This window comes from Micromesistius poutassou (genome assembly GCF_964030765.1).
Source record: "Micromesistius poutassou genome assembly, chromosome: 9".
NCBI lineage: Eukaryota > Metazoa > Chordata > Actinopteri > Gadiformes > Gadidae > Micromesistius > Micromesistius poutassou.
Genome location: NC_140279.1, coordinates 3197239 through 3224597, shown reverse-complemented (window position 1 = coordinate 3224597; position 27359 = coordinate 3197239). Strand labels below are relative to the sequence as shown.

The 27359-nt window shown below is 45.5% G+C and overlaps 1 protein-coding gene across 1 annotated transcript; it reads left to right on the top strand.

Moving 5' to 3' along the window:
* The first annotated feature begins 8318 nt into the window (after positions 1-8318).
* Positions 8319-26865, top strand: plpp2b (phospholipid phosphatase 2b). Its single transcript, XM_084472840.1, has 6 exons — positions 8319-8793; positions 19953-20104; positions 20436-20698; positions 20964-21021; positions 22470-22646; positions 24168-26865. Exons 1-6 carry the CDS (start codon positions 8733-8735, stop codon positions 24333-24335), a joined length of 879 nt encoding a protein of 292 aa, XP_084328966.1. The 5' UTR covers positions 8319-8732; the 3' UTR covers positions 24336-26865.
* Positions 26866-27359: the final 494 nt, after the last annotated feature.

Sequence of the window (27359 nt, the reverse complement as noted above, 5' to 3'; positions counted from 1 at the left end):
TAACCTACAGCCTGGGAGACCATCATTGGTTGACCCCAAACGTACTGTCTGTGCAGGGAGGAGCCTAAGAGCGTCTGGAAGCAGACGTAGTCACATGTCCATTTTACACTTCTTAGAAGCAGGGTTAAAAATACCTCCCATGAGAGTATGGCAAACGCTGCAGCTTCATCATTGTTGACGACCCCATGGTCAGAACCTCACAATATGTATAGGTCACAGCGCTGGGTCTGCAGGAAGTTCTGTAGAGAACAGCCAGCCATAACAATGTCCTCGACTTTGGTCATGTTTTCAAATGTTAACGGTTCTCATAGATTGTACTTTCATTTTCTACCACCCTCCAAGCTCAAGAAAGCCTGTAATTGATGATGCATTGCTCTAGCCTGTTGTTTGGATATGGCTTCATGAGGTATTCCTACAAGACAAATGCCTCACCTGTCAAAATGCATTAAGGAGCCAGCTGGTCAGAAGCAGGAAGTGGTGCTGGGATGTCGGATGTCCTGTATTAAAAAATATGAATATGCGTTTTCAATCAAAGTCCATTGGTCATTAACTGCTCCTACATTCATCCAGTCTCACACTAATATCCATCGTGGAGCGTCTGAGGCTGAAGGCCCCGACCTGCTTCAAGGAGCGCAACAGCAACGCCTGTGGGAACTCCCCGGCCTGCTGCCCGGTGCAGGTGAGCCAGCCAGCACGATAAGCACAGGAAGTGTCCAGTGATGGAGGCGTACGGAGGAGCGTTGTCTTTACATAGATGCAATGCCCTGGGTTTGGTTCCAGGCAGGGTGTCCGCGCATCCTTAAAAAGTCTTCAAAAGTCTTGAATTCATGTTTCTAAATTTAAGGCCTTAAAATGTCTTGAATTCGTTAAAAATGTCATATGCTGGTCTTAAATACTGTAACTCAAGGTCTTAAATTTGTCGGGGCAGGACTATTTATTTTTTTATTTTTTCTCGCGGGACTTTTCGGGAAGGACACGTAGAGAGGCTTCTTTCTTGCTAGATATTTGGTCGGAAACATGCCGTTAAACTGCACTTTATGTTCAATAAACAGACAAAAAGTAAACTTGAATGAGTCTCATTGAGTGACACACATGCTATGCTTGGGTTGTAATACAGCGGGATCCCCCCCACCATCGCGTGCTTTAGGTCTTAAATTTCTGTTATGATATTTTAGTCCAGGAAAGGCCGCCGAGACAGGATCGCTTTTAACTCACTTTATTTGGTTAAGGTTTTGGTCTATTGTCTATCGTCTATGAAACAAAAGGAGAGGAATGGTATATAACGCGCGGAGCGTCTCTAAGCTTGGCATCTAGGATACGCCGCCGAGAGATTCTGCCCGCCTCTGTTCAGCTGTTGATTTTTATAAACAGGTAAAAGTAAACTTCTTCTACGGCTCTAAAAACTTGCTCTGAATGAATGTGCCTTTTCGCCAAACGTGTGTTTTATACCACATTCAGCGGTATGAGCCTTCTCATTCTGGGACCTTATCTCGATAAACAAGATGTGAAAGAATGACGTCAACAACACACAACAAAACACACACACACACACACACACACACACACACACACACACACACACACACACACACACACACACACACACACAGTCCTTCATCATCATTTTCTTCTTCCTCACTTAACTGTGACACTGACTGGATTCAACCATTTCAAACTTCATCAGAACAGCTCAGCTATTCTATATTTTATCTCAAATGTATTTATAATAGTCCTTGGGCCAGTCCAGATATCGGTATCACTTGAGTGGGCAAAACCTTACCTGTACTAAATTGTTTTTAGGGTCAATATAAGTAAATTAAAATATGATAGACTTTTCACAGGAGCAGCTTTTTATATTTTTTTGACATTTTGTCATTTTCCTCTATAGGCGGATTTTCATTAATTCCAAAAAGAACATAGACAGCTAATAGCACATTAAAAGTCATATAACACTCTTTTTGGACATCACACTGCTCCTTTTTTTATAAATAAAACAAAATTGTGTCTAATTAAATGAGTTGATCATTTCATTTTTACACTATTACATGTAAAAACACAATATTCATTCGTCTATTTAAGAGACTTACGTCGTTGCGTAATAATGAATCCAACTTAAGTTGAAGGCAGCAGCAACCTGTTGCGGAAACAGGTATCATCCACTGTTCTTGCTGAGGGCAGCAGAAAGCAGACAACATCTCCCAAATCTAGACTTAGCCAAAGACTTGTATGAGGGAGAAATTCCACCAGTGCAGTATCATCACTGTTGATGAAGTGAGTGTGGCCTATTACTTGGTGATGGAGCAGTTCTTTCAGGAATCAAAGCTGAATGGGACACAGCTGTCACAGCTGACTGGTAAGAACTAACTTTTTATTGCATGTTAAGGGTTATGAAAATGCATACAATATATATATGCATGTGCATGAGTATTTAAAGAAGCATTTTACATTGTTTAGTGACTTCTTTCGAGACAACTATATTTTTTTCATTGCATGAAGGCAGTGACTTAAGGTATTATGCAGGGGTGTAGCGCTACTATTAGAAGTGGGGGGAGCACATCTATACCATTTTTACACTTTTAATTACATGTAAAAATAAAATATTCATTTGTCTATTTCAGAGACTCACGTCATTGCGTAAAAATGAATCCAACTTCAGTTGAAGGCAGCAGCAACCTGTTGCGGAAACAGGCATGTATCATCCACTGCTCTGATGGGGATTCCGACTCGAACCTGGTGTCACCCCAACATCTGGACTCATGGAAAACCTTGCTGAGGGCAGCAGAAATCAGACAACATCTCCCAATTTTGGACTTAGCCAAAGATTTGTGTGAGGGAGAAATTCCACCAGTGCAGTATCATCGCCGATGCCGTAGTATTTTCCGTGAGCAGCTGGACTGGCTTCAACATTCAGGTCCGCAACAATGTCACAGTGGTCCAGGACACGGTAGGCTACCTGCCAACAATCAATGCTCCTGCTACAGAACTGTCTACTGTGTATGAGATGCTAAACCAAGCAATAGGCATCATGGAGTCCCTGCAGTTAAAGACAATCGTCTGTGTGTTTGACCAAGCACTGTATGCTAAGGCAGCAGAAATCATGTGGAAGCATGAGAAGTTCAAAAATATTATCATCAGGATGGGGGTCTTCCACACCATTTGTATTCTGCTTTCCATTCTGGGAAAACGATTCCAAGATGGAGGGTTAAGGGACCTCTGTGTGGAGTCTGGTGTTATTGCGGAAGGGTCAATAGCTGGAGTGATGGAAGGCAGAAAATACAATCGAGCTGTCAGGTTGCATAAGCTTGTCTATGAAGCATTGATGAGGCTCGCCTGGAAAAGCTTCCTTCTGTGGCTAAAGGAGAAACATCCAACAGAGATGTCCCACATGGAAGAAGCCCTGAGGAGAATTGATAGCTTCCAAGGTGATATCTGTCAGGCATCACTCACAGAGCTTCTTGAAAATGATTCATTCACCCTCACCCAACAGCTATTCCAGGTCTACCTGGACTCGCTCCGAAACCAACAAGGTCTTTCAGCTTTCTGGATGTCCTACCTGGATATGACAGATATCATGTTGGGCTTAATTCGTGCTTCTAGAGAAGGGAACTGGATGTTGCACCTTGCATGCATCCGAGAGATGATCCCTTGGTGTTTTGCGTATGACAAGCTTAACTACGCCCGCTACCTGTCATACTATTATGCCACAATGACACAGCTGCCAGCAAATCACCCGGAAGTGCATGCCCACTTCCTGCAAGGAGGCTTCTCCGTCCAACTTGGCAGCAGAAATCCTTTTGGACGAATTCCTGTTGACCAGACCATTGAGGAGACTGTCAACAAGGACACACAAACATCTGGCGGAACAAAAGGCTTCAGCCTCAAGACCGCGGCTGTCTACAAGTACTACTTAACCTCAGAGTACCGCAGTGCCTACCTGAGGCAGCTGAGGGAGATGGTAGGTCAAGGAGATTCTCAATTTAATCACCCAGACTTACAGCTGCCCAGGATCAGAAGAGATGAGGCTGGTGTTCAGTCCATTGTTGATATCCTGGACAACTGCTGGCTGAATCCATTTAGTCCAGACCAATGTGAGTTTGTCAGCTTGTCAACAGCAACTGTTGCCCCACCACATGTGGTCAATGACCTACTTGATGCTCATAAGATAGGAGAGAAAGCCTATCAAGCTTTCAAACATGAACGTCTTGAGACAACTCCACCAATTAAAAGGTTTTATGACACAATCACAAAGAAGAAGCTGAAAACATTCTCAGATATTGGGAAAAAAACACGCAACAAAGGGCAAGCCAAGGATGTAGTTCTGAAGGCTGATAGGAATCTGTTTGGCCACATGATTTTGGTGGCCCAGAGCCGAGAACTACACATGAGAGATGTGTTAGCACATCCCCTGGGACCAGTGCCATGGACCCTAGCTAATGCGGATGGATCTCTTCGTAAAACGAACAAAGCAGCTCTTGCCAGAGAGTTGGAGAAGAGTGTTGCCCCAGCAGAAGTAATCCCCAAACCATCAACAACCATCATCGATGGAATGAGCCTGGTGCAAAAAATGAAAGGGAACGACAAGACATTTGCACAGCTGGCAGAATCAACCTTAGCCAAGGTCTTGCATGAAGGTGGCAAATCTGACACTTTTTTTGTGTTGTTTTTTTTTACTTTTTGAATGCCCCGAAGTTCAACGGAGCTTCAGGGCATTAAAAAAAATCTAAAAATAAAATAAAAATAGGTCAGCAATAGCGATAGGATTAGCTATAGTATGAGTAGGCCCTATATCATTCATTTTACAAACAGAAAAATGTATTCAACTTTTACACTACTCTCGCCCATTGGCTTACTCTACATACTGAAGATCATTTAGGAATGGTTTACCTCCATCTTTGGGTTCCTTTTTGGTTACGTCTGTTTTTCTGCACCTTAACTAACCAGAGTCAACTATGTTTAGACTAGTCATATAGAAAAATATAAAAATTAAATGAAAGTGTATTAAAGTGCATGAAACGTGATTGTGATGCAGCAGCGCCCTCCGCAGGACTTCTGAGGTAGGAAGTGATTATGAAGTGATGATTATGAAGAGATGATGAAGAGATGATGAAGAGATGATTAAACCATTATCAGCGGACGCAAATCGCTCTAATGAAAGGTTTCCCTCAGCGGCTGAATGGCTCTCCTCTCCCGCCACGAGACCAGAGGTTCTGAGTCCACGACCCCGGAGCGACTGGACCCAGAGGAGGACCTGCTGGACCCGGAGGAGGACCTGCTGGACCCGGAGGAGGACCTGCTGGCCGCTGGACCGCGCCTACAACGGCGGAGGAGGTGGAGCATGGATCCGCCGCCTTCAAGTACGCATCTGCCTCTCCTCAATGAATGAAGGATTTAACCCTGTCCGACAAACGTGACAAAGTGACTCATTCCAGTCTTCCCTCCACAGTGGAACTGAGTCGACCGGAGAGGATCCACGCGTGGACGTCTGCGTACACACACACACTTCTCCGGTGGTTTCACTAGAAAAATAATTGCGTTCTTGTGTAAACTCACCTCCATGTAATGATGAACACAGAACAGACAGTAAAAGACATGTTTCTGATCCCCACACACAAACGCCCGATGCTTAATAATCATATTTCCAATCGATAGTCAGGGTGTCCGCGCATCCTTAAAAAGTCTTAAAAAGTCTTAAATTCATGTTTCTAAATTTAAGGCCTTAAAATGTCTTGAATTCGTTAAAAATGTCATATGCTGGTCTTAAATACTGTAACTCAAGGTCTTAAATTTGTCGAGGCAGGACTATTTATTTTTTTATTTTTCTCGCGGGACTTTTCGGGAAGGACACGTAGAGAGGCTTCTTTCTTGCTAGATATTTGGTCGGAAACATGCCGTTAAACTGCACTTTATGTTCAATAAACAGGCAAAAAGTAAACTTGAATGAGTCTCATTGAGTGACACACATGCTATGCTTGGGTTGTAATACAGCGGGATCCCCCCCACCATCGCGTGCTTTAGGTCTTAAATTTCTGTTATGATATTTTAGTCCAGGAAAGGCCGCCGAGACAGGATCGCTTTTAACTCACTTTATTTGGTTAAGGTTTTGGTCTATTGTCTATCGTCTATGAAACAAAAGGAGAGGAATGGTATATAACATGCGCGGAGCGTCTCTAAGCTTTATATCTAGGATACGCCGCCGAGAGATTCTGCCCGCCTCTGTTCAGCTGTTGCTTTGTATAAACAGGTAAAAGTAAACTTCTTCTACGGCTCTAAAAACTTGCTCACTTCTCTGTGTGCCCGTTGCTGCCCCTATGTGTAAATGTTGTAACTTTGTTAAATGTGCTCAGTACTGCCCTCTGAGGTTGTGTGAGAGTATTACTGCCTAATTTGTCAAATGTGCTCAGTGCTGCCCTCTGGCGATTGTGAGGGGAAATTACCTCTAAACTATGCTCGGTGCTGCTTTATGTGGCTATGTGAGAGTATTACAGCTAATACTGTACACAATGTAACACTGGTGCTATTTCTTATTTCACTGGCACTAACAGGGTATCTGCAGGTTTCAGCAAGTCAAATTTAAGACTTTTTAAGGCCTTTTTTAATACCACCTTGAATGAAATGTGACATATTTTAGTTGTAATATATTGTAATATTCCCTTATCACAAGGGAATATTACAACTAAAATATGTCACATTTCATTCAAGGTGGTATTAAAAAAGGCCTTAAAAAGTCTTAAATTTGACTTGCTGAAACCTGCAGATACCCTGGTTCCAGGTGGTAAAGAGTTTATCTGCTTCTTCTTCCAAACTTCGAAGTTTGTGTGGATTTTGATGCAGAGACGCATCAACAGCAAGGAAACTGGGGCACCTGGGAAAACTGTTCTTTGGGAATAGTGTTAACTGTTAAGGAGTGAGTAGGCCTACACATTGTTATTGTTTTTTTTAATGTTAATTTGGACGGCAGAGCTTGTAATGTCAAATCGTCAACATGTGACGCCACGTTGCTATGAAACAGGATTTTAGCCTATTTCTTTTCTTTTCTTTTTTTTAACAATCGAACACTTTAAGCAATTAACATCCAGAGCCTGTGTGTTAATATTGAAAATGTCTAGATCCGCCACTGTGTGCGTGTGCGTGTGCGTGTGCGTGTGTGTGTGTGTGTGTGTGTGTGTGTGTGTGTGTGTGTGTGTGTGTGTGTGTGAGAGAGAGTGAGAGTGTGTGGCCGAATGGGCCCAGATACCGGACCCTTCCCAAAGCAGTGTGACCTCCTGAATCTTCACACCTCTAGAAACTGGCAGGAAAAGCGTGGAAACGTTGGTTCAAGCCCCTGAGGGCTTGAACCAACATCCATGGGTCGACTCTTCAACGCTCTGCGTGAGGAGGAAACATGTGGAGGGGCCAGAAGTGCCTCGCTGCTGTCAAAGCCTCTGGCCGTCTGATGTAGGTCTTCATACATCTCAGCCTCACATTACAATAGCAATGAGTACAAAATAATTTTGTTCAGATAAAGCCTGAAACCTCCCTGTTGGTTATTTTTCATTTATAGAGTAGATGTTTGTATTTTTTTTTTATAGTAGGCCTATCAGGCTATTTTGTATTGACACCGATAAGCATATCAACAAATTATTTTCATAACATTGATGCACATTCATGGAAATGATAAGCCCTCAAGGGAGATGGAAATGAGTGTGTTACGTTTTCATTCTAGAGAGAGGGTGATTTCACACACGATACGATATTGATTTCAATACGCCGTATTGAAGCAATTCTTGCTTCGCCCAGAAGAGGGCATAACATGAGCTCTTCATCTGTACACAACAGTGATAAACTTAATCTTCCTTTAAAACGTTATGTTATGAGTTTGTCTGATAAAAAGGATCAGAGAAAGGATAGATAGGATAGATCATTTGCATGAAAAATAGTATTGTTTCATATATCACTATATAGGTCTTCAGTCATTATATAACTTAATGATAGATCGATGGATTGAAAGATACATAGATGAGTACACATAGATTCAATATAGTGATTTATCATTCGTATTATTATAATTATTACATAATTATTATTATATTTTCTTATTTCCCATATTTATCTTCCATTGAGTGATTGGACGCTGCCCTTAGTTAGTCTACTGTCTACTCCAGGCTTGGGGAATTTGTGCAACAGATAGGCTACATATATTTGAAGCAGTGTTGTACAGTCATATTTTCTTCTACACAGTCATGGAAGTGGGCATCATGTGCAGATAGACACAGAGGAGCCAGACGAGGAAGTCGGGATAGAGGAGGAGGAGGGATCATTGCAGCGGGGTGTGTTGTGTGTGGAGAGAGGGAGAGAGAGGGTTATATTGGATTCTTGGACGCCAGGAATGCTGTGAAAACGAAGGATCTCTGTGCAGGACTTCCAGCCGTCAACTTCCAGTTTGCGTGTAGACGGTTCATATATCCTCGAAAAGCATTCCGCCGGCTTTTGTTTGAACATGCTTTTATTGAACTAAGCTTGACTTTTAGGTTCTACCTATGTTGTCAGTGTCACTACAGGTAGTTGGGAAGACGATCCCGGAAGAACTCGTACTACAGGTTGCCAGTTTGTTTTCAAAGGCTGCTGCTGGCATTTTACTATAGGGCGAACGAATCCACCTAACGCAAATTCATGTCATCGGAAGTTTTTTTGAATTAGTAGCCTGGTTTTTTAGTATTCCCCCCCTAAATCCTGAATTATTAAACGGAAAGAAAATGAAGGACTTACGGAAAAAGAAAGTGTACGTTGTGATAGACGTGCTCTGCGTGGTTGTAGGTAAGTTGTCTGCTCAGTGCTCACTGTATAAAGATATAGGCCTACACGTCAACTGTATACATCAGCAGAACAAAATGCTGTCTGCTGTCTAGTAGTACTGTTTTCTTTAAAGTATCCTAATTGTTGCATTTCATAGACCTTATTGCATGAGATTTGCCACCATCTGTATCACATGCACACATGACTGGTTGATATGGCTCAAAGTTGTATGCCACATATAATAATATCTGCGGCTAATTAAAATGCATGACACACATATTGACCCTTGTATTCAGATATCATGAAATCACACCTTTCCTGATCTAATAGTAATATCATAGTTTGATTAAAAAGAGAACATTGCAAATGTTAAATGTATAGCCTATTTTTAACACCAGCATGAGTCAGTGCACGACATTTGTCATCATGCATGCCACAAATGCACACCCAAATAATGCCACTGAGAGTTTTGGACTATAGAAAAGCCAGTGAAGCCTTTCGTTCTCATTTCATGTGACCTGGCTCCCCTATTGTTCTGCAAACACTGCAGAATAATATTTTTTTCCATGACTCAAGGAAGCTGAATGTTTGTTTAGAAATTGATATGCTTCTCCTATACTTACGTCAGTATTTTGTCATAAACTGTGTGTGTGTGTGTGTGTGTGTGTGTGTGTGTGTGTGTGTGTGTGTGTGTGTGTGTGTGTGTGTGTGTGTGTGTGTGTGTGGCCTACCTGAGAAATGTGCAAGAAATGTTTCTAAAATGACCAATATTTTCCAAAGCTAGTGCTACTTGCCTATTATAGACACAGCAGTCAAATGTTTGCTCGGGAAAGGAGGGGGGACTGTTTAGAACTCTTTTAGGACGTACACACACGCTGCCAATAATGTGGTGGTGTTGAATATCCTCCGGTGGTGGGTGGTTTCGGTCCTGCTGTGTGTGTGTGTGTGTGTGTGTGTGTGTGTGTGTGTGTGTGTGTGTGTGTGTGTGTGTGTGTGTGTGTGTGTGTGTGTGTGTGTGTGTGTGTGTGTGTGTGTGTGTGTGCGCAAATTTACTTCATGCATCTTAACCAGCAATCTCTCTCCCCTGGATTTTAGTGAGCTGAATCTGAACTGAACTGCTTATGGTTGCTCCTGTATGCATGAGCTAGCATGACAGTTTCCCCAAGCCATGACTTTAACTGCCGGTGTGGTCTAATCGTTTGATTGGTTGGTTAGATTTGATGACCCGATCCCACCCGTGATCTCGCTCTACACAGACAATTGTGTCTGTGTTGAGTCAGCCCGGTTGGTTGTGTGAAGTTGTCTTGCAATTGGCGTGTCCTGTAATTACCCTCACCACTTGGCTAGGAAATTTGTATTTAAAAGGAAATTTCATTTTTTTTTATTCAGCACCTGGCTTTTCAATCGCTCAACATGGCTTTGCATGAGGTCGCCTTTGAAAACTTTTATTTAGTACAATATGTGAACGGTTAAGAAGCGGGTTAACCTTTTTGAGATGATTTGCTCAGCAACTTAAATGACCTGCCTAATGCCTCCATGAAGACCTTTTTACTATGCCTGACATTCATTACACTTCACTCCATGCTGCTCTTTATGTTTCCCTCTCTTTCACCGCTCCTCGCTCAATCATGATTTGTTCAGCCACATTAAGGCCATTAAATTATAATCTATGTGGATGAAAACCTGTTCTGTCTTAGTCACACACCAGTCCGGTCCTGAACCAAAGTCCAGCTGCCAGGCTCTTCTTAATGAGCCATAGGCAGGTGGGCCGATCAGTGGGAAAACCCTGTGGAGGCGAGTCTTCAGCACCACAATGAGAACACTCCCACACGAGCAAACAATTAAAGGCTTGTTGTGCAAAATTCCGGCTCTAAAAGATGTTGACTTAGAATTAGTATACACGTTCCTTCGACTAATACCTTAAAACCCGCCCAAGTCTCCCATGGCAACCGAGCTGTCACTCTCCCTCATTCTACCTTGTCTACCAGCGATTGGGTTAGACACATTTATAAAGTAGGAGGTGAATTTGTTGACATTCTTTAAAAGAACAATGGAGAATCTAACAAAACCCCTTTCTTGGTTTGGCACTTTTGGTCATTTTTAAGTCATGTTAAAATAGGTTAAAGGCAATATTTAACAGTGTTGGACCTGATTCAATTTAATATTTCACTGATCTCTTCCACATAAGGTTGAGCTTTCTAAATAAGCGTTCTTATTTATAGTTTAGACATCTGTGGGATCCATCAAGCCAGATATGCGATACGCCTTGAACCTCTCTTCTCCAGTGTTTCCTTCTTGAATGATGTTTTGTTGTTCTACCTCCATACATTCAGCTCTCCTTCCAACATTCTGTCTTCTGTCTGCCCCAACCCCTACTCCTCCTCCGCCTATGTGCTATGTAAGCTACAAAAACAGACAGAGAGGGTGTTTGCTAGTATCTATGTGTGTGTGTGCACACAGAGGGACAGATCTGGCTAACAATCTCCCTACCGCATAGGTGCATGACTGCTGCCTAGATGGTAGGCAAATAGTTCTCAGAGCTTGCAGCAACCTGAGCACTTGTTGGCAGAAGCATTGTGTGATGCTAAAGGCCATCTAGTGTGTGTGTGTGTGTGTGTGTGTGTGTGTGTGTGTGTGTGTGTGTGTGTGTGTGTGTGTGTGTGTGTGTGTGTGTGTGTGTGTGTGTGTGTGTGTGTGTGTGTGTGTGTGTGTGTGTGTGTGTGAAGGGCCTCAAGGCAAGGCATGGGTACATGACTCATACGCACACATACACAAACACACACATGTATACTTATGAACACACACACGTACGTACATACCCCCTTTTTAATATATGCTCCACCTAACACGCAACCTACTGCTGTACACACACTTTTTAAGAGAAACCTGTTTTTGTCAAGTCTCTTTATCTATCTGGTTTTTTAACACATTCACTCATGAGTGAGCCTGCAGTCTGTGGATGAGGTTGAATGGTGAGGGGATGATTACCAGAGTGTTACCGTGAGTAACCGGTGAGTCCGACTCAAGATGTTGAGGTTCCACAGCCACACTAAAGATAAATCATGAGCGTCATCATCATCTGACAATCTTTTAAAAATAGACCACTCATGTTCGTTCACGAAATAGAGATGGCCGCCGTGAGGTTTGTCACAGTCGCAAGCGCATTTTAAAATGTGTTTCTTCGAGTTCACTTGCTGTATCTTCACTCACTCTGTTAACTCGTGATAAAAGCGAGGGAGCATAGATTTGGCCCTGAAACTTACTTGGGCTCCTGTCTTATCGGTACTCAATTGATCAACATTTCCCTCATTTAAACATCCTGTTTCTCACCAAAACTGTTTGGACAATGTAGCCGGTTCCCAAAACATCCCTAAGGGACTTTTTTTTGCCCCCGCTTTTTTTTTTATTCTTGCTCTTGTTATTCTCCTTCTCATTCCCCCCCTGCCAAATGTCACATGAAGTCATCGCTCCCTTGACTTTGGAATCCTCTGACTCAGTCGGCGGCAGCGTTTGTTTGGTGTTGTGTGTGTCAGGGGGTCTCCTGGGAGACTTTTTGTGCTGAGAGGGCCGTTTGTCATGAGTTCTCAGAGAAAGGGCCCCATGCACACAGACGGGAACACTGGGTCCCAGCAGAGCTCCGTCATGGAAACCCAAAGGCTTTGAGCAAACATACACATATCCCCCTAACATATTTCTCAAGAATAACATTTTATTGGGGGGGGGGGGTGTATCTTTTGTTTGTTTGCTGGCCTTTTGATTATATCGGCACATTTTTCTGAAACCGTTCCCTCGCACAATCTATAGTCAACACCATGTTGTGAGGGGAGCGCGGACGTCCTTTTATGACTTGTGGCCTATGAGCAGTGCTATTTGGATCTCCCCGTTCTAAATGCGTATCGCCGTCTAGACCGAAACCTGTGTGGTCCGTTCCCTTTGATCCTCTCCTAGCCTCCCTTTCTAAAGAGCAAAAAAAAAAAAGAACCGGCTTTGATTGCTGAACCAGGTTTAGCTGCTTTTGATCCGACCAATTTGCCTCCCTCTCCGCCTCTTTGCCTTCCCTTTCGTCCCTGTTAGGTGCCCAGCATGCGTGAATGATGGAGGGAGCCAAACAGTGGGGATTAAACCCAGAGAATGAGCTGCAGCAGCGGTGGTGGCGGCAGTGCTGGTGCTGGTGGGATTTGGTGTGACTGGACGGGGGTGGGCGTTTTCTCGTCTGAATTAGAATTCCAGAGGCCGCTGCCAGCGGAGGTTGTAGGATCAGCACATACCTTCCACATTAGTCAGTCCAGGAGAGAGAGACAAACACGGAGGGAGAGAGAGGGATAGAGAGAGAGAGAGAGAGGTAGAACGACCGGTTGACCTTTTTGTTTTTAATGAGATCAATTCAATGTTGTGTGGTGACCGAACGGTCAATTCGTATCCCTTCTCATTTGTGTGCGTGTGTAATGGGCGAGAGATGCACTTTATAAAGAGAGATACTTTTCTCAATTGGATTGAAAGGAAAATATAGAGAGCTAAGCCGTAACCAGGGAGAGATTAAGGAAACGTTAGACGGCTAGCACTGACGGAGCACTTTCAGGAAGTCAAAGAGAGGTGCAGACGCACAAAGAAATGGAATACAATCCCCCTTCGGCAACAAACCCACTTGGAATGTAAATGCATGGTTAATTCCTATGAAAGATCATGGTCTCAAATGCAAAAGAAATGGACAAAATAAATGGCCCGCAAGTCTCACGCATGCAAACACGGACCAGACCTGCGACTTATACGACTTATTGAAAACCCTGTGGCTGTTTTTGCAATCTATCCGGCTCCGTAGTCAGGCCTCCACATGGCCAGAGCTCCAGGTCCAAGCGGTGGAACCCCTTTAAGTAGGTGTGATGGTGATTAGTGAAACGCACGAATGGCCAGTTAACGGCGGCGCTGTGCTCCGTAATGTCTCCCTGATTGGTCCGGGCACTGACCTTGACACTGGTGAAAAGGTCACCTGAAAGAAGGACAATCCATCTGTGATTTTATGAGGGGAAAAAAAGGAGAGATAAATACAGAGAGGGAGAGAAGGCGGATGTGAAAAGCCTGAAACTGGTGTGTATGTGGTTTCAGAGGGTCTTGTGTAATTATTCACAAGACAAGCTAAATAAAGCTGCATCCCGAACAATGGCTCTGTATTCACCACAGTGAGAGGGACGCCGTGATCACTGAAAATGACAGATTGAAAGTAGGAGGGGCCGGGGAAAGGCGCAGGGGGGCTGTGTACCGATAAGTACACAATGGAAGACACAGATTAGCTGTGGCATAAGATAAACGGGGGGGTGGGGAGGGGAAGGACAAAGCCAATAACTCCTCTGTCAAGGAGAGAGAGGGATGTAGACTTGGCTTGCATCAAGGTGACTCTGTCATTTTCACTGATCACGGCATCTCTCTCCCTGTAGTGAATACAGCCCCATCGCCATTGGACGTGCTTTATTTGGCACTCGTACTTGTAAACAATTACAATTAGTATATGCTACACGTGAACCTCCTAAGATGGCGCAATTTGATTGGTTCGCTACCTCGGGAGATTGGGCTATATCCCATGATGGAGGTCTCAAACTCGGGGTTATTGTTTTTACGCGTGGTCTCGTCACACTAATAAAAACCCTGGCAAAAAGTGTTATCTTGTTTATTTTTGGAGTGTTCACGTGTAGTATACTAAAACAATTACTCACCTCAGGCTCCGTGAATAGTGGGGATTCCTCACTATTCACTTTGCCGAATAATTGTTAATTATCATTTACGTTGTTGTCATTTACGGAGCCCTTCCTCGACGTGTGTGTGTGTGTGTGTGTGTGTGTGTGTGTGTGTGTGTGTGTGTGTGTGTGCGTGTGCGTGTGCGCGTGTGTGCCTGCCAGACACGCCACAGGTCTGATTATTAGAAGCGTTTCAACTCATTGGAGTGAGGTGAAAAGCATCATGGAGCGCATGCAGGGCGGGGTTGGGGGGTTTCGGGGCGGTTGTTAATCTGAGAAGGAAAGCCGATGGTCCGCATCCAGGAACTTCAAACGGGGGGGGGGGGGGGGGGGGCTTTCAGGGGGGAGAGCTGTGGGACTGGCAGGGGGAGATTACCTCGCATTCCTCTGGCGGGTGGCGTTTCCTTCGACTGCGATGGCAGGTGTTCCCGTAGCCCCGGCACTTCCTGCAGCCGCCCCCTCCTGCCCTCCCTGCTTCCTTCTCTTTCTCCAGAGAGACAGACGAGGGGTGGAAGGAGAGAAAAGGCCTGGGCCCGGCGGCCGCCGTGGCTCGGGTTTCTCTGGGGTTCAGCTGAAGGGGAAAAACACCGGTCTGTCTCTGGGGAGGAGGCTTTGGAGGACGGGAGCAGGCCTTTGGGTTGGTCTGGTGGCATCCCCAAGGCCCAGCACTGTCTGGCTTTAGGTCTATTTTCGCCCTCTTTTGGACTGTGGGTGTGTGTGTGTGTGTGTGTATGTTTGCATCTGTGTGGCTTGTCTCGTTGGAAGTGTTCTAGCTTATGGTAAAGACATGCACAGACCCAGGTGTCTGCGTCTCGTAGGGACTTTCCCCGGCTGCCAGCGTTTGTGTTCCTTGTTTTCACACAAACAAAGAAGAACCGTTCCAACGCGCTCCAAGTCCAACGCGCAGCACAATCAATGGTCGTAGGTGAACCCGGAGGTGAACCTGGCCCGGCTTGTTGAGGCCGGGTCGGGGCCTTGCGGTACGCCCGCCCCGACGGATCAGTCTCTCGCGGAGATCCAGCGACACTCCGCAGACCGGAGTACTTTTGAGTTTGTTAGAGAAGGGGTTAAAAAGAAAGTCTGTCTGTAGCCCGTTTCACATAACCGATAAATACACAGCATCGCTCCCTTTACATTTTCTATTTAAACACTTTTTTTCCCCATGAACTCTCTTGGAAGCGATGATTGATTGAAGAAAGAAGCACATTTCTTCATTAGCTGTTGGCACTCTTCTGTCTTCCCTTCCCTCCCTTACCCCCACTGTGATTAATGGTCCTTGTGGAAAGTGTTAAAAGCTTCATAAGAGCTGAGGTCAGTCACCTCTTGGGTGCAAAGCTAAAATTAATTGTTTCATTTTTTTTGGAAAGAAGTTTATATGGCAGTTTTTGAGTTTTAAAAGTGATTAGTACCCTGATTTTGTCCAGACCAGGGCTTAAAATCACAATACAAGCTGGTAGGGTTACCATGTTGAGTCAACCGTGCCACACCCACCCCGAAGGGAACTCATTTTGAATAGAGGCTCAAATAAAATAAATGTTGTTTGCATTTCCACACTTTTTTTTTGCATGCAAAAAGTCAACATCTCATTCTATGAAGAGTTTGTATTTAGTGACGTCACATGGAAACTGTGTGTGTGTGTGTGTGTGTGTGTGTGTGTGTGTGTGTGTGTGTGTGTGTGTGTGTGTGTGTGTCCCTCTCTCACAGCTGTATTGACAGCGATCCATGTAGCTCCCAAGCCCACTCTCCCCTCCTCCCCCCTTCAACATGCAAGCTACCTGATGATTATATTCAGCTTTCAAATAACGTTAGTGTTTCGAAATGCGTACATGCAAATCAAGTTTGAAATATCAAATAGAGTGTGTCAAACATTCAGCCTTGAGGCAGCGGCGGATACAAATTGGAATGTTTGAAATGGACAGATTACTGGCCGTGTTCACGTTAACGCGTGAGAGTACGTCTTTGCAGTGCTGCATTCTGATTGGTTGAATAGCCCTTCCATGTTTCGACTGCACTTGTGCACTGAGCCGTCACTTCTGAACCACACATTACCCAAATGGGTTTTTATCCCCAAGGAAAACTGTTGTCTACTTATTGTGATGATCTTACTGCATGGTGATGTTGTGGAGGAGCAGTAGGGACTGATATTCTATTTATTATTATTATTATAAATATAGAATATCAGTGATTTAAAAAAAAATAGAAACAATGGAACTATTAACCAGGAGAGTATAAACATAACAAAGGCATTAGATACATCTCCTCACATAGAGACGGCTACATCTGACTGCTGCTGTCCAAACGCCACACGAGTGCTCTCCCTGAGGTCCTCTCAGACAGGATGTCGGTGGTCGTCTGAGTCTCCATATCCTGCCACAGGATTTGTAATTTGTTTGTTTGTGTGTGTGTGTGTGTGTGTGTGTGAGGAATGGAGGGGGTAATGGAAAGAACTAGGCTCTTACTGTTGATGTCTATGCAGTGAGAAGGCTGCTGCACCTGTAGCCAGGCTGCATGCAGAATGCCAGTCGGTTAGTGGTGAGAGACTGTTTTGAGAGGACAGGTGTTGTCCAGCTGTTGACGTTCACAAGGCAGCGTCGTCAGGGAGGGAGGGGAAAAGGGGAGAGGGACAAATGTCATCCGATTGGCCGTTGAAGTGCACTCCTCTGTGTTCTTGTTTAAAGGTCCCATGACATGCCACCAGGTGTGAGTGTGATTAGCCCTTATAAGCCGATTTGAAAATCGGTCTCTTCTGACACATCACAAGTGGGCTACAGTGGACTGTGGCAAGCGTTGCTCATCTATCCGTCACACATCTAGGTGGACACGCCCTCACACTCGCACCTGGTGGCATGTCATGGGACCTTTAAGGGACGGAAGCAGGGCATGTGACAAACCAATGATTGTCACATGAGCTCAATTATCGTATCGCATTGCTTATAACACAGACTCAAATCGAGTTGAATTTGATACACCCACCCCCCCCCCCCAACCCCCATCACGAGGATTGTGGCATTTCTCGACAGGCAACAACACACTGTTTAAAGTTATGCACCATGTCTAGTTGTGGCTTTTTCCTCAATGCCTCGTTCTGTCTCACTGCTCCTCCAAGGCAAGGTTACTAGGAGTCAGTTAGCAGTTATGTGTTTAGGTTATAGAACGCTATTGTTTACTCTCTTCTAGACACACAGCCTTCATTTTCTGCAGCTTACCCGGCCAATAAAAAGCCTTTGTCTGAATGGGGTTCTTTTGGTTGCAAAGAGACATGAGTATCACCTTGTCAGGAGTGAATGGCCATGTCTCCATGGTAACATGCTAAGTAGGACAACCACACAACACTTACTCCCAGTTCAGTTCAACACGCATAAGATATGTACTGTTAGAGGGAATTTTATTGTGTTGTCTGGATATGTTATTATCGGGAATTTGCTTTAAGGGTTGGGGAAATGCAAAATTTGAATAATCAGAATCATTTTTGTATTATTATTAAGTATTTGGTATGAAGGTTTGGCTATATCATGGGGCTGAATACATTTTTAAGACTTAGTGGTAGGGAGATTCTTTAAAAGCTTTTTCTGTTTCAAATTGTTAAATTATCTTTACATCTTGACAGCAATCGATAAATCAAACGCTGACCAAAAAGAGATGATAACTGGGTATCTCTGACTGTCGCAGTCCTGTAATAGGCCAATCCCATCCAACCAATTAATTCAGCCAGATTTAATTATTGGATGGCCTACCTACCTGCTACCTACCTGTACTGACTGGAGTCTCCCAGCAGGCTAGGCAGACCTGTTTCTATAGCTAGTGAGCTAGTCGCATGTTTTTTTTGGGGGGGGGGGGCGCTGAAGGGAGGGGTGGGATGTTTTTTTCGGTTGGATACCCTCAAAATCGAGCGTACTGGCCGGTTTCCCCTACCTTTTAAGGAAAACCTTTTTCCTTCACTCTGAATATATCATCAATTATACTAAATGTTATTCTAAACACTGGCATTGTGATATCTACACTGTGTCAATTATACAATATATACGCTGATCTTGATTGGCTCTGTTAAGTTGGCCCTTTTCTACTGGACTTGACTAGATCATCAGAAATTCAGGTGGACGGAACTTGGCTATGTTCTGATCCAGCACTAGGATGTGTATTTTCCTTTCAGTCTCTGTCGATGGCACGCTGATCTCTCTCTCTCTCGCTCTCGCTCTCGCTCTCCCAGACATTCTTTCTTTCTGAAGAGAATGGGTGGGGTAAAAGACCATTCACATACAGCAGCAGCAAGAACGTAACACCGCGCCGACCGCACTTCTCATGTGTGTGTGCGGTCACTTTTTTTTCACGACTTGTTTTCCTAGCAGTTAGTATGTGGCCTGCGAGGCATTTCCATGCCGAGGGCCCCAAGGCTGTCTCTCCGTCTGCCACTGTCTGGGTGGCGCGGTGACTTTCCAGTTCTTTTAGAACCGATCTCTCACGGCCGAGTTCCTCCCGATCCGCTCCTTCTGCGTTTCAAACTAAAAGCGCACAAGGCGGTTTGACGTTTTGTGGGCCGGGCAGAAGCCGTGGACGAATGCACAGATGTGGTTCTTTAGCCTCTCGTAACCCAAGCGCGACTGTGGGGCCACATCTGACGCACGCTTCATCAGAGGCCCCGCGTGGAATGGGCCCCTACGTGTTTGTTTTCGTGTCTGCGAGAGAGAGGGAGAGAGGGAGGGACCGAGAATGGGACAGGGACAGGCGATTGAAATAGAGCGACTCGGACGTGGGAGTTTGAGAGTGTGTGTTTGTGGGTGCCTGCATCTCAGAGCATCTCAATGACGTTTTTCATCCACATGCGTCCAAGGAGCCATGAGGGGTTATATTTAGGCATACGTTGTTTGTGTGCAAACAACCACGAGATTGAACCCTCGTGTGTGTGTGTGTGTGTGTGTGTGTGTGTGTGTGTGTGTGTGTGTGTGTGTGTGTGTGTGTGTGTGTGTGTGTGTGTGTGTGTGTGTGTGTGTGTGTGTGTGTGTGTGTTTGGCACCACGTGGCATGTATGTGACGGAGCACATGAAAAGGGCATGTCTGCATGTGGACAGAAATGAATCCATGGTTTGGTTTTTCTTCTTCTGCCCTGGGATTTGAACTAGCATATGTGTGTCGTGCACATATGCAAAGGTTTCATCATTGTGTTGTACAGACTAAGGGGGTTTTGACGGGAAATGGAAAAACTATTTAGCAAAGCTTAGAAAAACATTTCCTCCTCTCAGATTAGAGCATGCTGTAATGTCTGCAGGCCCCCGAATGATAAATGTACAAAACCTTTTTTAGCACAAATTGTAAACGTGACTTACAAAATTATACCCAGCGATTATTTCTTCGGTTCCTTATCTTCCCTTTTTCCTAAGGTTGTGTTCCTGTGGCTTTAAGATGATTGCCTTTCCCTGTAGATTAGTTTGATTCTCACCATTCTCTATTTTCCAGCGGCCTTGCCATTCATCGTCATGACGATCCGGTTCCAGCCGTATCACCGGGGGGTTTATTGTGACGATGAGAGCATCATGTATCCCATAAAGCCGGACACCATCACCCATGGCCTGCTGGCGGCCGTCACCATTTCCTGCACGGTTATCATTGTAAGTTCCTGTAAACAAATGAAAGTTCTTTCAAAAGGTTGGCAGTGACGTGCATGCAAGTTTGTGCGCGCACATAGTGTATGTGTGTGTGTGTGTGTGTGTGTGTGTGTGTCTGACAGAATGAGATATCAATTATGAATGATGTTTAGAAATTCTAATACAACCCAAAGACGATCATCGTAAATAGAGCATTGAAAAAAAAACCTAATGTTTAGCTCTGACTTTATTTCTATCTGTCCTTCTCTCTGTCTCTGTCTCTCTTTATCTGACTCTCCCTCTCCCCCTCTCCCCCTCTCTCTCCCTCTCCCTCTCCATCTGGACCTTGACCCAGGTGTCGTCGGGAGAGGCGTACCTCGTCTACAGCAAGCGAATCTACTCCAACTCTAACTTCAACCAGTACGTCGTCGCCCTCTACAAAGTACTGGGCACCTTCCTGTTTGGAGCGGCCGTCAGCCAATCACTGACTGACCTGGCCAAGTTCACCATCGGACGGCCCAGGCCCAACTTCCTGTCCGTCTGCGCCCCAAAGCAGTGCGTAGGGTACACAAGGAACATCAACTGTACTGGGGCACCGCAAGACGTCACCGAGTCCAGGTAGGAGGGACAGGAGCGAGGGCTGAGACTTTGAAGGATTGATAATTTCACTCATACAAAATCAGTTTTGTAATGAATGAAATGATTTTCACACCAGACTGAAGCAAGATTGTTTCGAAAGGAAGCATTACACAAACAGAGGAAAGACTGTAAAATCCTCGGGATAATGTGTTGGCAATTGTGTGGTTGGCAATGGGTTGTTTCCTCCAAATAAATAGTTTTTCTGTTGGTGTGTGGTCCTCATTGTTGTTTTCTCGTTCCCCAGATTGTCTTTCTATTCTGGCCACTCCTCCTTTGGGATGTACTGCATGCTTTTCCTAGCGGTAAGTGTATAAGAACGCAGGCCTGCTGCTCCTCCTCTAGCAACGAGTAGCAAGCATGTGCAATCGAATGCAGGGGTCCCATGTGCAATAAAGGAGTGTGTTTCATATGCGGCGGGGGCGGGGGGGGGGGGGGGGGGGGGGTAAAGCTGTGGCACATGAAAGGCATAAAAGAACAAGGCCGCTCTGCTGAAATGAGGTTTGGAGGGAGACACAGTGATAGAGTGGGCCTCTGTCCTTGGGATACTGTGTTTCTATGTCCAGGGCCGGTCCAGATCACTGCCCACTGGCCTCTCCACTCTCTCTGCCAAGGGTGGGGCGCCGTCGTAGGACAGCCTTGCCCCCTGAGGCCAAGGAAAGCAATTAGTCATTCTTCCAAACTTTATTTCTCGGTCGCACACTGAAGGAAGGAAAGGGACAGAAATGCCTCTTGACTCCAGAAGCCCATTTCCCCGAAAGTTGGCACCGAAGGACGCCATTTTATGTTGGACTAAGTTGTAACGACCTGCCCTTTCGCTCTGGTGTGTGTGTGTGTGTGTGTGTGTGTGTGTGTGTGTGTGTGTCCTGTGTGTGTGTGTGTGTGTGTGTGTGTGTGTAAGTGTCTGTTAGCGTTTGCGTGTGTAATGTCTTTTTCGTGTGTGTGTGTGTGTGTGTCTGACTATGTATGTGTGTGTGTTTGCATGTGTCTGTCTATGTATGTACGTGCGTTAGTGTTTGTATGTGTCTGACTGTGTACGCGTGTGTCTGTCTGTGTATGTGTGTTAGCGCGTGTGTGTGTGTGTGTGTGTGTGTGTGTGCTGGGATACTTCTGTCATCGTGCCAGCTTCCACAGCTTCTTCTGTAGCCAAGACGGCGGCGAGTGAAGGCTGAATGTCTGCCAGTTTCTCCATTTTCTGGTCACTTACCTCTCGTGAAAAAAATCAATAGAAGAAATACAGCGGTTTGCCTCTCAGCACCTCAACAGTGGTGTACAGTTTAACAGTCTTGTGAAGCATACAGGTCTTCATTGTTCCATAAGACCTACTGTATATGTGGTAGTCCTCTTTGGTTTTAACATTTCTCATGGTGGTTTAATGTATGATTTATGATATCATTTAAAAAATCATCCATTTAACAGTTTGTTTTATACTATGCGATCTGCTTATGAAATTCTTTGACTGTATGTTGCCGTAGCTTAAGACCTGATTATTGCATTAACTCAACGCTCACCACTGTTATAGTGTACTAACAATACCAAGGAAACCATGGGCATAAGTGATTAAAGCCGGCACATAAGTAACACACACACACACCCCTCAACACACACACACACCTCAACACACACACACACACACACCTCAACACACACACACCCCTCAACACACACACACACACACACACACACACACACACACACACACACACACCCCTCCACCCTCTCCTGACCTCCCGTCTCCCCCCCCCCCCCCCAGTTGTACGTGCAGGCCCGTCTGATGGTGAAGTGGGCGCGGCTCCTGCGGCCCACCATCCAGTTCTTCCTGGTGGCGTTCGCCGTCTACGTGGGCTACACGCGCGTCTCCGACTACAAGCACCACTGGAGCGACGTGCTGGTGGGCCTGCTGCAGGGCGCTCTGGTCGCCGTGCTGAATGTGAGTCGCACACCAACCAATCACAGCAGAGCAGACCAGTGTTAAGGAGGGGGGGGAGGGATGGAGGGAGGGAGGGGGGGGGGCACAACAGGTGCAGCTTTAATGACCCTTAAGAGGGATAATCGTTTCAAAAGAGCCTTAAGAAAGTGTTTCGCATGAGGGGAACTACATGTTTATGACTTTTTTTCCTCATAATTCTCCATTTTCAACACTGATCTCATCTCTCCGGGTGAAACGCTTGAAAACATGTTTTATGGTTTTATAGAATGAGTTCTGTTTTATTGGATTGGCCCGGGGAAATGTGAACATGGAAGAGCTGTGTTTGTTTCCCCGTTGCGCGGAAGAAAATTAGCTTTGTGAGAATCGCAAAGGCAATCGGTATTTGAGGTCCAAAGCCTCTTCATTTTGAAAGTGCAACAAACCGTGTGGAACCGCAGAATGTTTGGGTTTTTTTCACCCAGACGAGCTTCTGTTACCGGCCTCTATTATGTTTAGTCCTTAACCAAAGGAGACGTTTTCCCTCCAGAGCTCGTCTCCGCCAATGAATGTTTCCATCGCTCATTGCCTTCTGTGGGGCTTCTTCACCCCTCTCCGACAGACCTTGTGCAACAACAGCCTATGGGAACGTCAGCGTGTGAGGCCTGTGACATGATTCAGGGCAGACCAGAGTTAGAGATCTCCATGCAGAGGGAAAACTATGTAGGCTGGGGCTGAGAGGTTTGACGAGCTGATGTGGAACCACGCACTTGCATGGAAAAGGTTCTCCGGGCGATGGGCCATTCTGCTGACACCTGTGTGTGTGTGTGTGTGTGCGTGTGCGCAATTAAAGCTCTGGTGTTTTAATGCCTCGTGGGGCTGGGGGTGGTCTGCTGCTCTCTGTGTGTTCCTCAAGGTGTGTGTGTGTGTGTGTGTGCGTGTCTGGTCCACATACTCCACATGTCTTATAACAGCTGTGGGCCACAGCACCATAGAAGTGTGCAATCACATTTTCCGACCCCACCTCTTCTCTGATTTTTTTTTTTTCATCCATCACGCTTCCATCGCTCGGGGTAGAAAAGACATCCCAGAACCTGACTGACCGCTCTCCTCTCTGCTCCTCCTCCTCCCTCCTCCTCCTCCTTCTCCTCCTTCTCCTCCCTCTCCTTTATTATTCTCCTTCTGCTTCTGCGTCTCCTTCTTCTCTTTCTTCTTCTCCTCCCTCTCCTTCGTCTTCTCCTTTCGGCTTCCCCTCTGCCTCTCCTTCTTCTCCCTCTTCCTCTTCTTCTCCTCCTTCTCCCTCTCTCTCTCTCTTCTCCTCCCTCTCCTTCGTCTTCTCCTTCGGCTTCCCCTCTTCCTCTCCTTCCTCTTCTTCTCCTCCTTCTCCCTCTCTCTCTCTCTTCTCCTCCCTCTCCTTCGTCTTCTCCTTCGGCTTCCCCTCTTCCTCTCCTTCCTCTTCTTCTCCTCCTTCTCCCTCTCTCTCTCTCTCTCTCTCTCTTCTCCTCCCTCTCCCTCTCTTCTTCTTCTTCTTCTTCCTCTTTACAGGTGCGCTTCGTGTCGGACTTCTTCAAGCAGCGTCCCCCGCGCGGCCCGGCCGACCCCGACGCCGTGGAGAGCGAGGAGCCCGAGAGGAAGCCCAGCCTGCAGCTGGTGGACGGCGAGAGCAACAACCATTACAACCACCACCTCCAACACACCCCCGGCTCCGTGTGAGCCCGACCCCAGGCCCCCGCGGGGTCCCTCCACAGACCCCCATCCCCCCCCCCCCCCCCCCCCGGCTGTAGTCGGCCGGCCCCTCCAATGCCGCACAAGAGAGAGAGAGAAAGAGAGAGAGAATGGAATCCAGTTGATGGATTTCATTCCCTCTATTGTGTGCGTGTGTGTTTAGTATTTGTGTGTTTTAGTAGGTGTTGACCAAAGGCCTCTGCGTGTGCTCAGACACGTGCACTGGGTTTTACAAGGTGTCCCCCGCCTCAAGGTTCAATAAGAATGCAGCGGCCGATGTGACGTACTGCCTTTTTAATTTTTTATTTTTATGAATGACGCCATCGCCCGTCTGTTGATTGACAGGCTGCGTCAACGGGCCCCCCCCTCCCCCCCTCGCCCGCCCCTGTAACCCTTACCCCCAACCCCACACCCCCCCCCCCCCCAAGCTCTCTAACCACTGGACCGACTGAGGGGTACCTTAAGCCCCCTCTAAAAGCACCATGATGACGCCTTCTCCTCCAAGGAGATTGGAGTATAATGATGTTTTATTATAGGCATCATGTTAATGATGAAGTGTATGTATATATATATATATATATACACAAATATATAATTGCTTTACGTTTGTGTTTTTAAAACATGTTTTTGTATAGATAACCTCATATGTCTGCAGAGTGAAGGAAAATAAAGTATAGTATAGTTTTGGAAGGTTTTGGTAGGTTTTTGTTTTGTCGCATTTTAGCGCACCTTAAGATGGTCTTACACACTCGGAGAATGGGAGAACTTTAGTTTTATTTCCAGCATGTTTGATAGATATGCACACTTGACAACAGCCGATGATACACAGAATCCATCGAATGATGATCTCATTCATTGTTTGATCAAATGTTACCAAAGATTTTAGAATTACGCTTCCAAAAGCATTATAAAGTTCTCATATGAGAACTTGCCCGTTCTTGATTTAAAAACTTTAAAAACTTTTTTATACATGCATATAGTTCCATATTGTCTTTGTAAAACTGTCTTTGCAGTCCTTGTCTTTTACCAAGGCTTTTATTGAATTGTATTTCACCTGTGTGAAGTGGACTGCGGATCAGGTAGATATAGATGTTCAACAGGTAAAAATACCACTACAAGATTGCGAACAATCACTGGCATGAAAGCATTTGGGTGTTTCACCTTTTTAATATTTCATTTTATTGTTTGAATTTCTGTGTATTTCATTTGACCGTAGAGGTTAGGAAACGGAACAGGAATTTAAGGGGGCCGTTTTGAAAATGGTATATAATTAATTAAAACTCAAAAATAATTACTAATCTCACGAAATAATCATCTGAAAATCTGAAAAATGTCTTAATGCCAGTGCTGTTCAAGGTCATTGTGCAGCCCCTCTGCTTGCCACTAAGAGCTACAGACACTCAATTCATCACCCTGAGATATGTTCACATTGAATGAAGGATGCTTGTACACACACACACACACACACACACACACACACACACACACACACACACACACACACACACACACACACACACACACACACACACGCACACACCCGTATGTTTTTGTTTCACTCCTTGCTTTCATTTCCCGTACACGGGGAACGCACCGATGCCCTCAATAAATCAAGAACCCGTCTCAAACTGGTGCCTTTCTGGGGTTGCCACACAAAGGTATCCAATTCCCGAGGCCAAACGTGATCCAGATGCCTTGGCAGGGCTTTTGAGAGGCTTGTAATGAGGAAGGCCTCCGCAGCAAACTGTGGGCTGCCAGCCAATTACCCACCCTCCCTCACCCCCAACTTCCACTTCAAAGATTCTTCCCGGGTTCTCTCTTTCTCTTCCCTTTCCCGGTCGCTGATAGATGAGGTTAATTTACGATTAAGGGGCCGGCCCCGCATACAGCCCTTGTATGGTACAGCAGGGCCCCCCCCCTCTCTGTATCAGACCGGCAGGAAAACCAACGGATAGGGATAGGTAGAGAGGCGTGCGGAGGTTGGATTAGGAGGGAAGGGGAATGCGGAGGGTATGGGGTACCCAGAAGTAAAATCTCTCACCTTGTAGTGATTGTCTGGCCCCCTGAAAGACATTTTGGGGGCCCCCCCCCCACCGTTCTTGTTGAGTCACTATCCCCGGGGGACCTCTGCAGGACTTTGGCCCCGGCAATGAGGCGCACCTGGTGCTGTTTTTCTGAATGGAGTTGTGTGGGGCCCCTCCACACCCACCCACCCTCTGGCCCTCACTTTGTATTCTTACATCCGCGCCAATAGCCCAAGATTAAAGCAAAGACCAGAACAATGGTTTTCCTCTTGAGGAGTACAAAAGAAAAATTCCCCTGGACATTATTTGAGGTAATGTGGCTCCATGTATTTAAATGCATCTTTTCCTGCTTTGTATATTAGTGCCTTAGGATAGGCATTGGCTAGCCATTTTGTATTTTTTCACTTTGTATAAAATAGTGTTTTATTTTTTTGTGTTTTACCTTTTTGTATGTCTTTCTATAAATGGTTGATAAGAAATACATTTAAATAAAGGCTAACTGTACAGTCACTTCTGTATTTCTTTGTGTTTCTGGTTGCGTTTGTTGCCATCTGTTTCTCCGGAGGAGGGTGTCCCTAGACTAGTCTACCTCGGGTCTGAGCGGACCCCCTGGAGAGGCGACCCTCTCCAACGGGGGGGGCCGTGGTGTGTTACTTTACACGGACCCACTGGAAGCACGCGATATGCACTCCTTATGAACTATTGTAATTTCATTGTGAGCTATTATATTCATCCAAGTGGAGGGAAAAAAACGTTGGTTCCTTTTTTTATTACCGAAGTTTCTGTTGGAAATCCCTACTGTCATCTCTTTTAGGTCGCTCCCTGCTGTAAGATGGACAGCGTGCCATACAGATGTATGGCACGACGTCAGATATCGCAACCCATTGTGCAGACCAACCCCTAACCAAAGCAGGTGGAGGTGGGTGAAATTCAGCTCATCACACATGATGGGAACTAGCTACGCTCGTTAGTGAACCGGAGAAAACAG

What these genes read in the sequence shown, in the direction of transcription:
- plpp2b (XM_084472840.1), top strand. Translation starts at nt 8,733, where the DNA reads ATGAAGGACTTACGGAAAAAGAAAGTGTACGTTGTGATAGACGTGCTC. An exon ending in CAAGACGTCACCGAGTCCAG is followed by an intron (nt 20,699 to 20,963) that starts GTAGGAGGGACA and finishes CTCGTTCCCCAG; the next exon opens with ATTGTCTTTCTATTCTGGCC. An exon ending in ACTGCATGCTTTTCCTAGCG is followed by an intron (nt 21,022 to 22,469) that starts GTAAGTGTATAA and finishes CCCCCCCCCCAG; the next exon opens with TTGTACGTGCAGGCCCGTCT.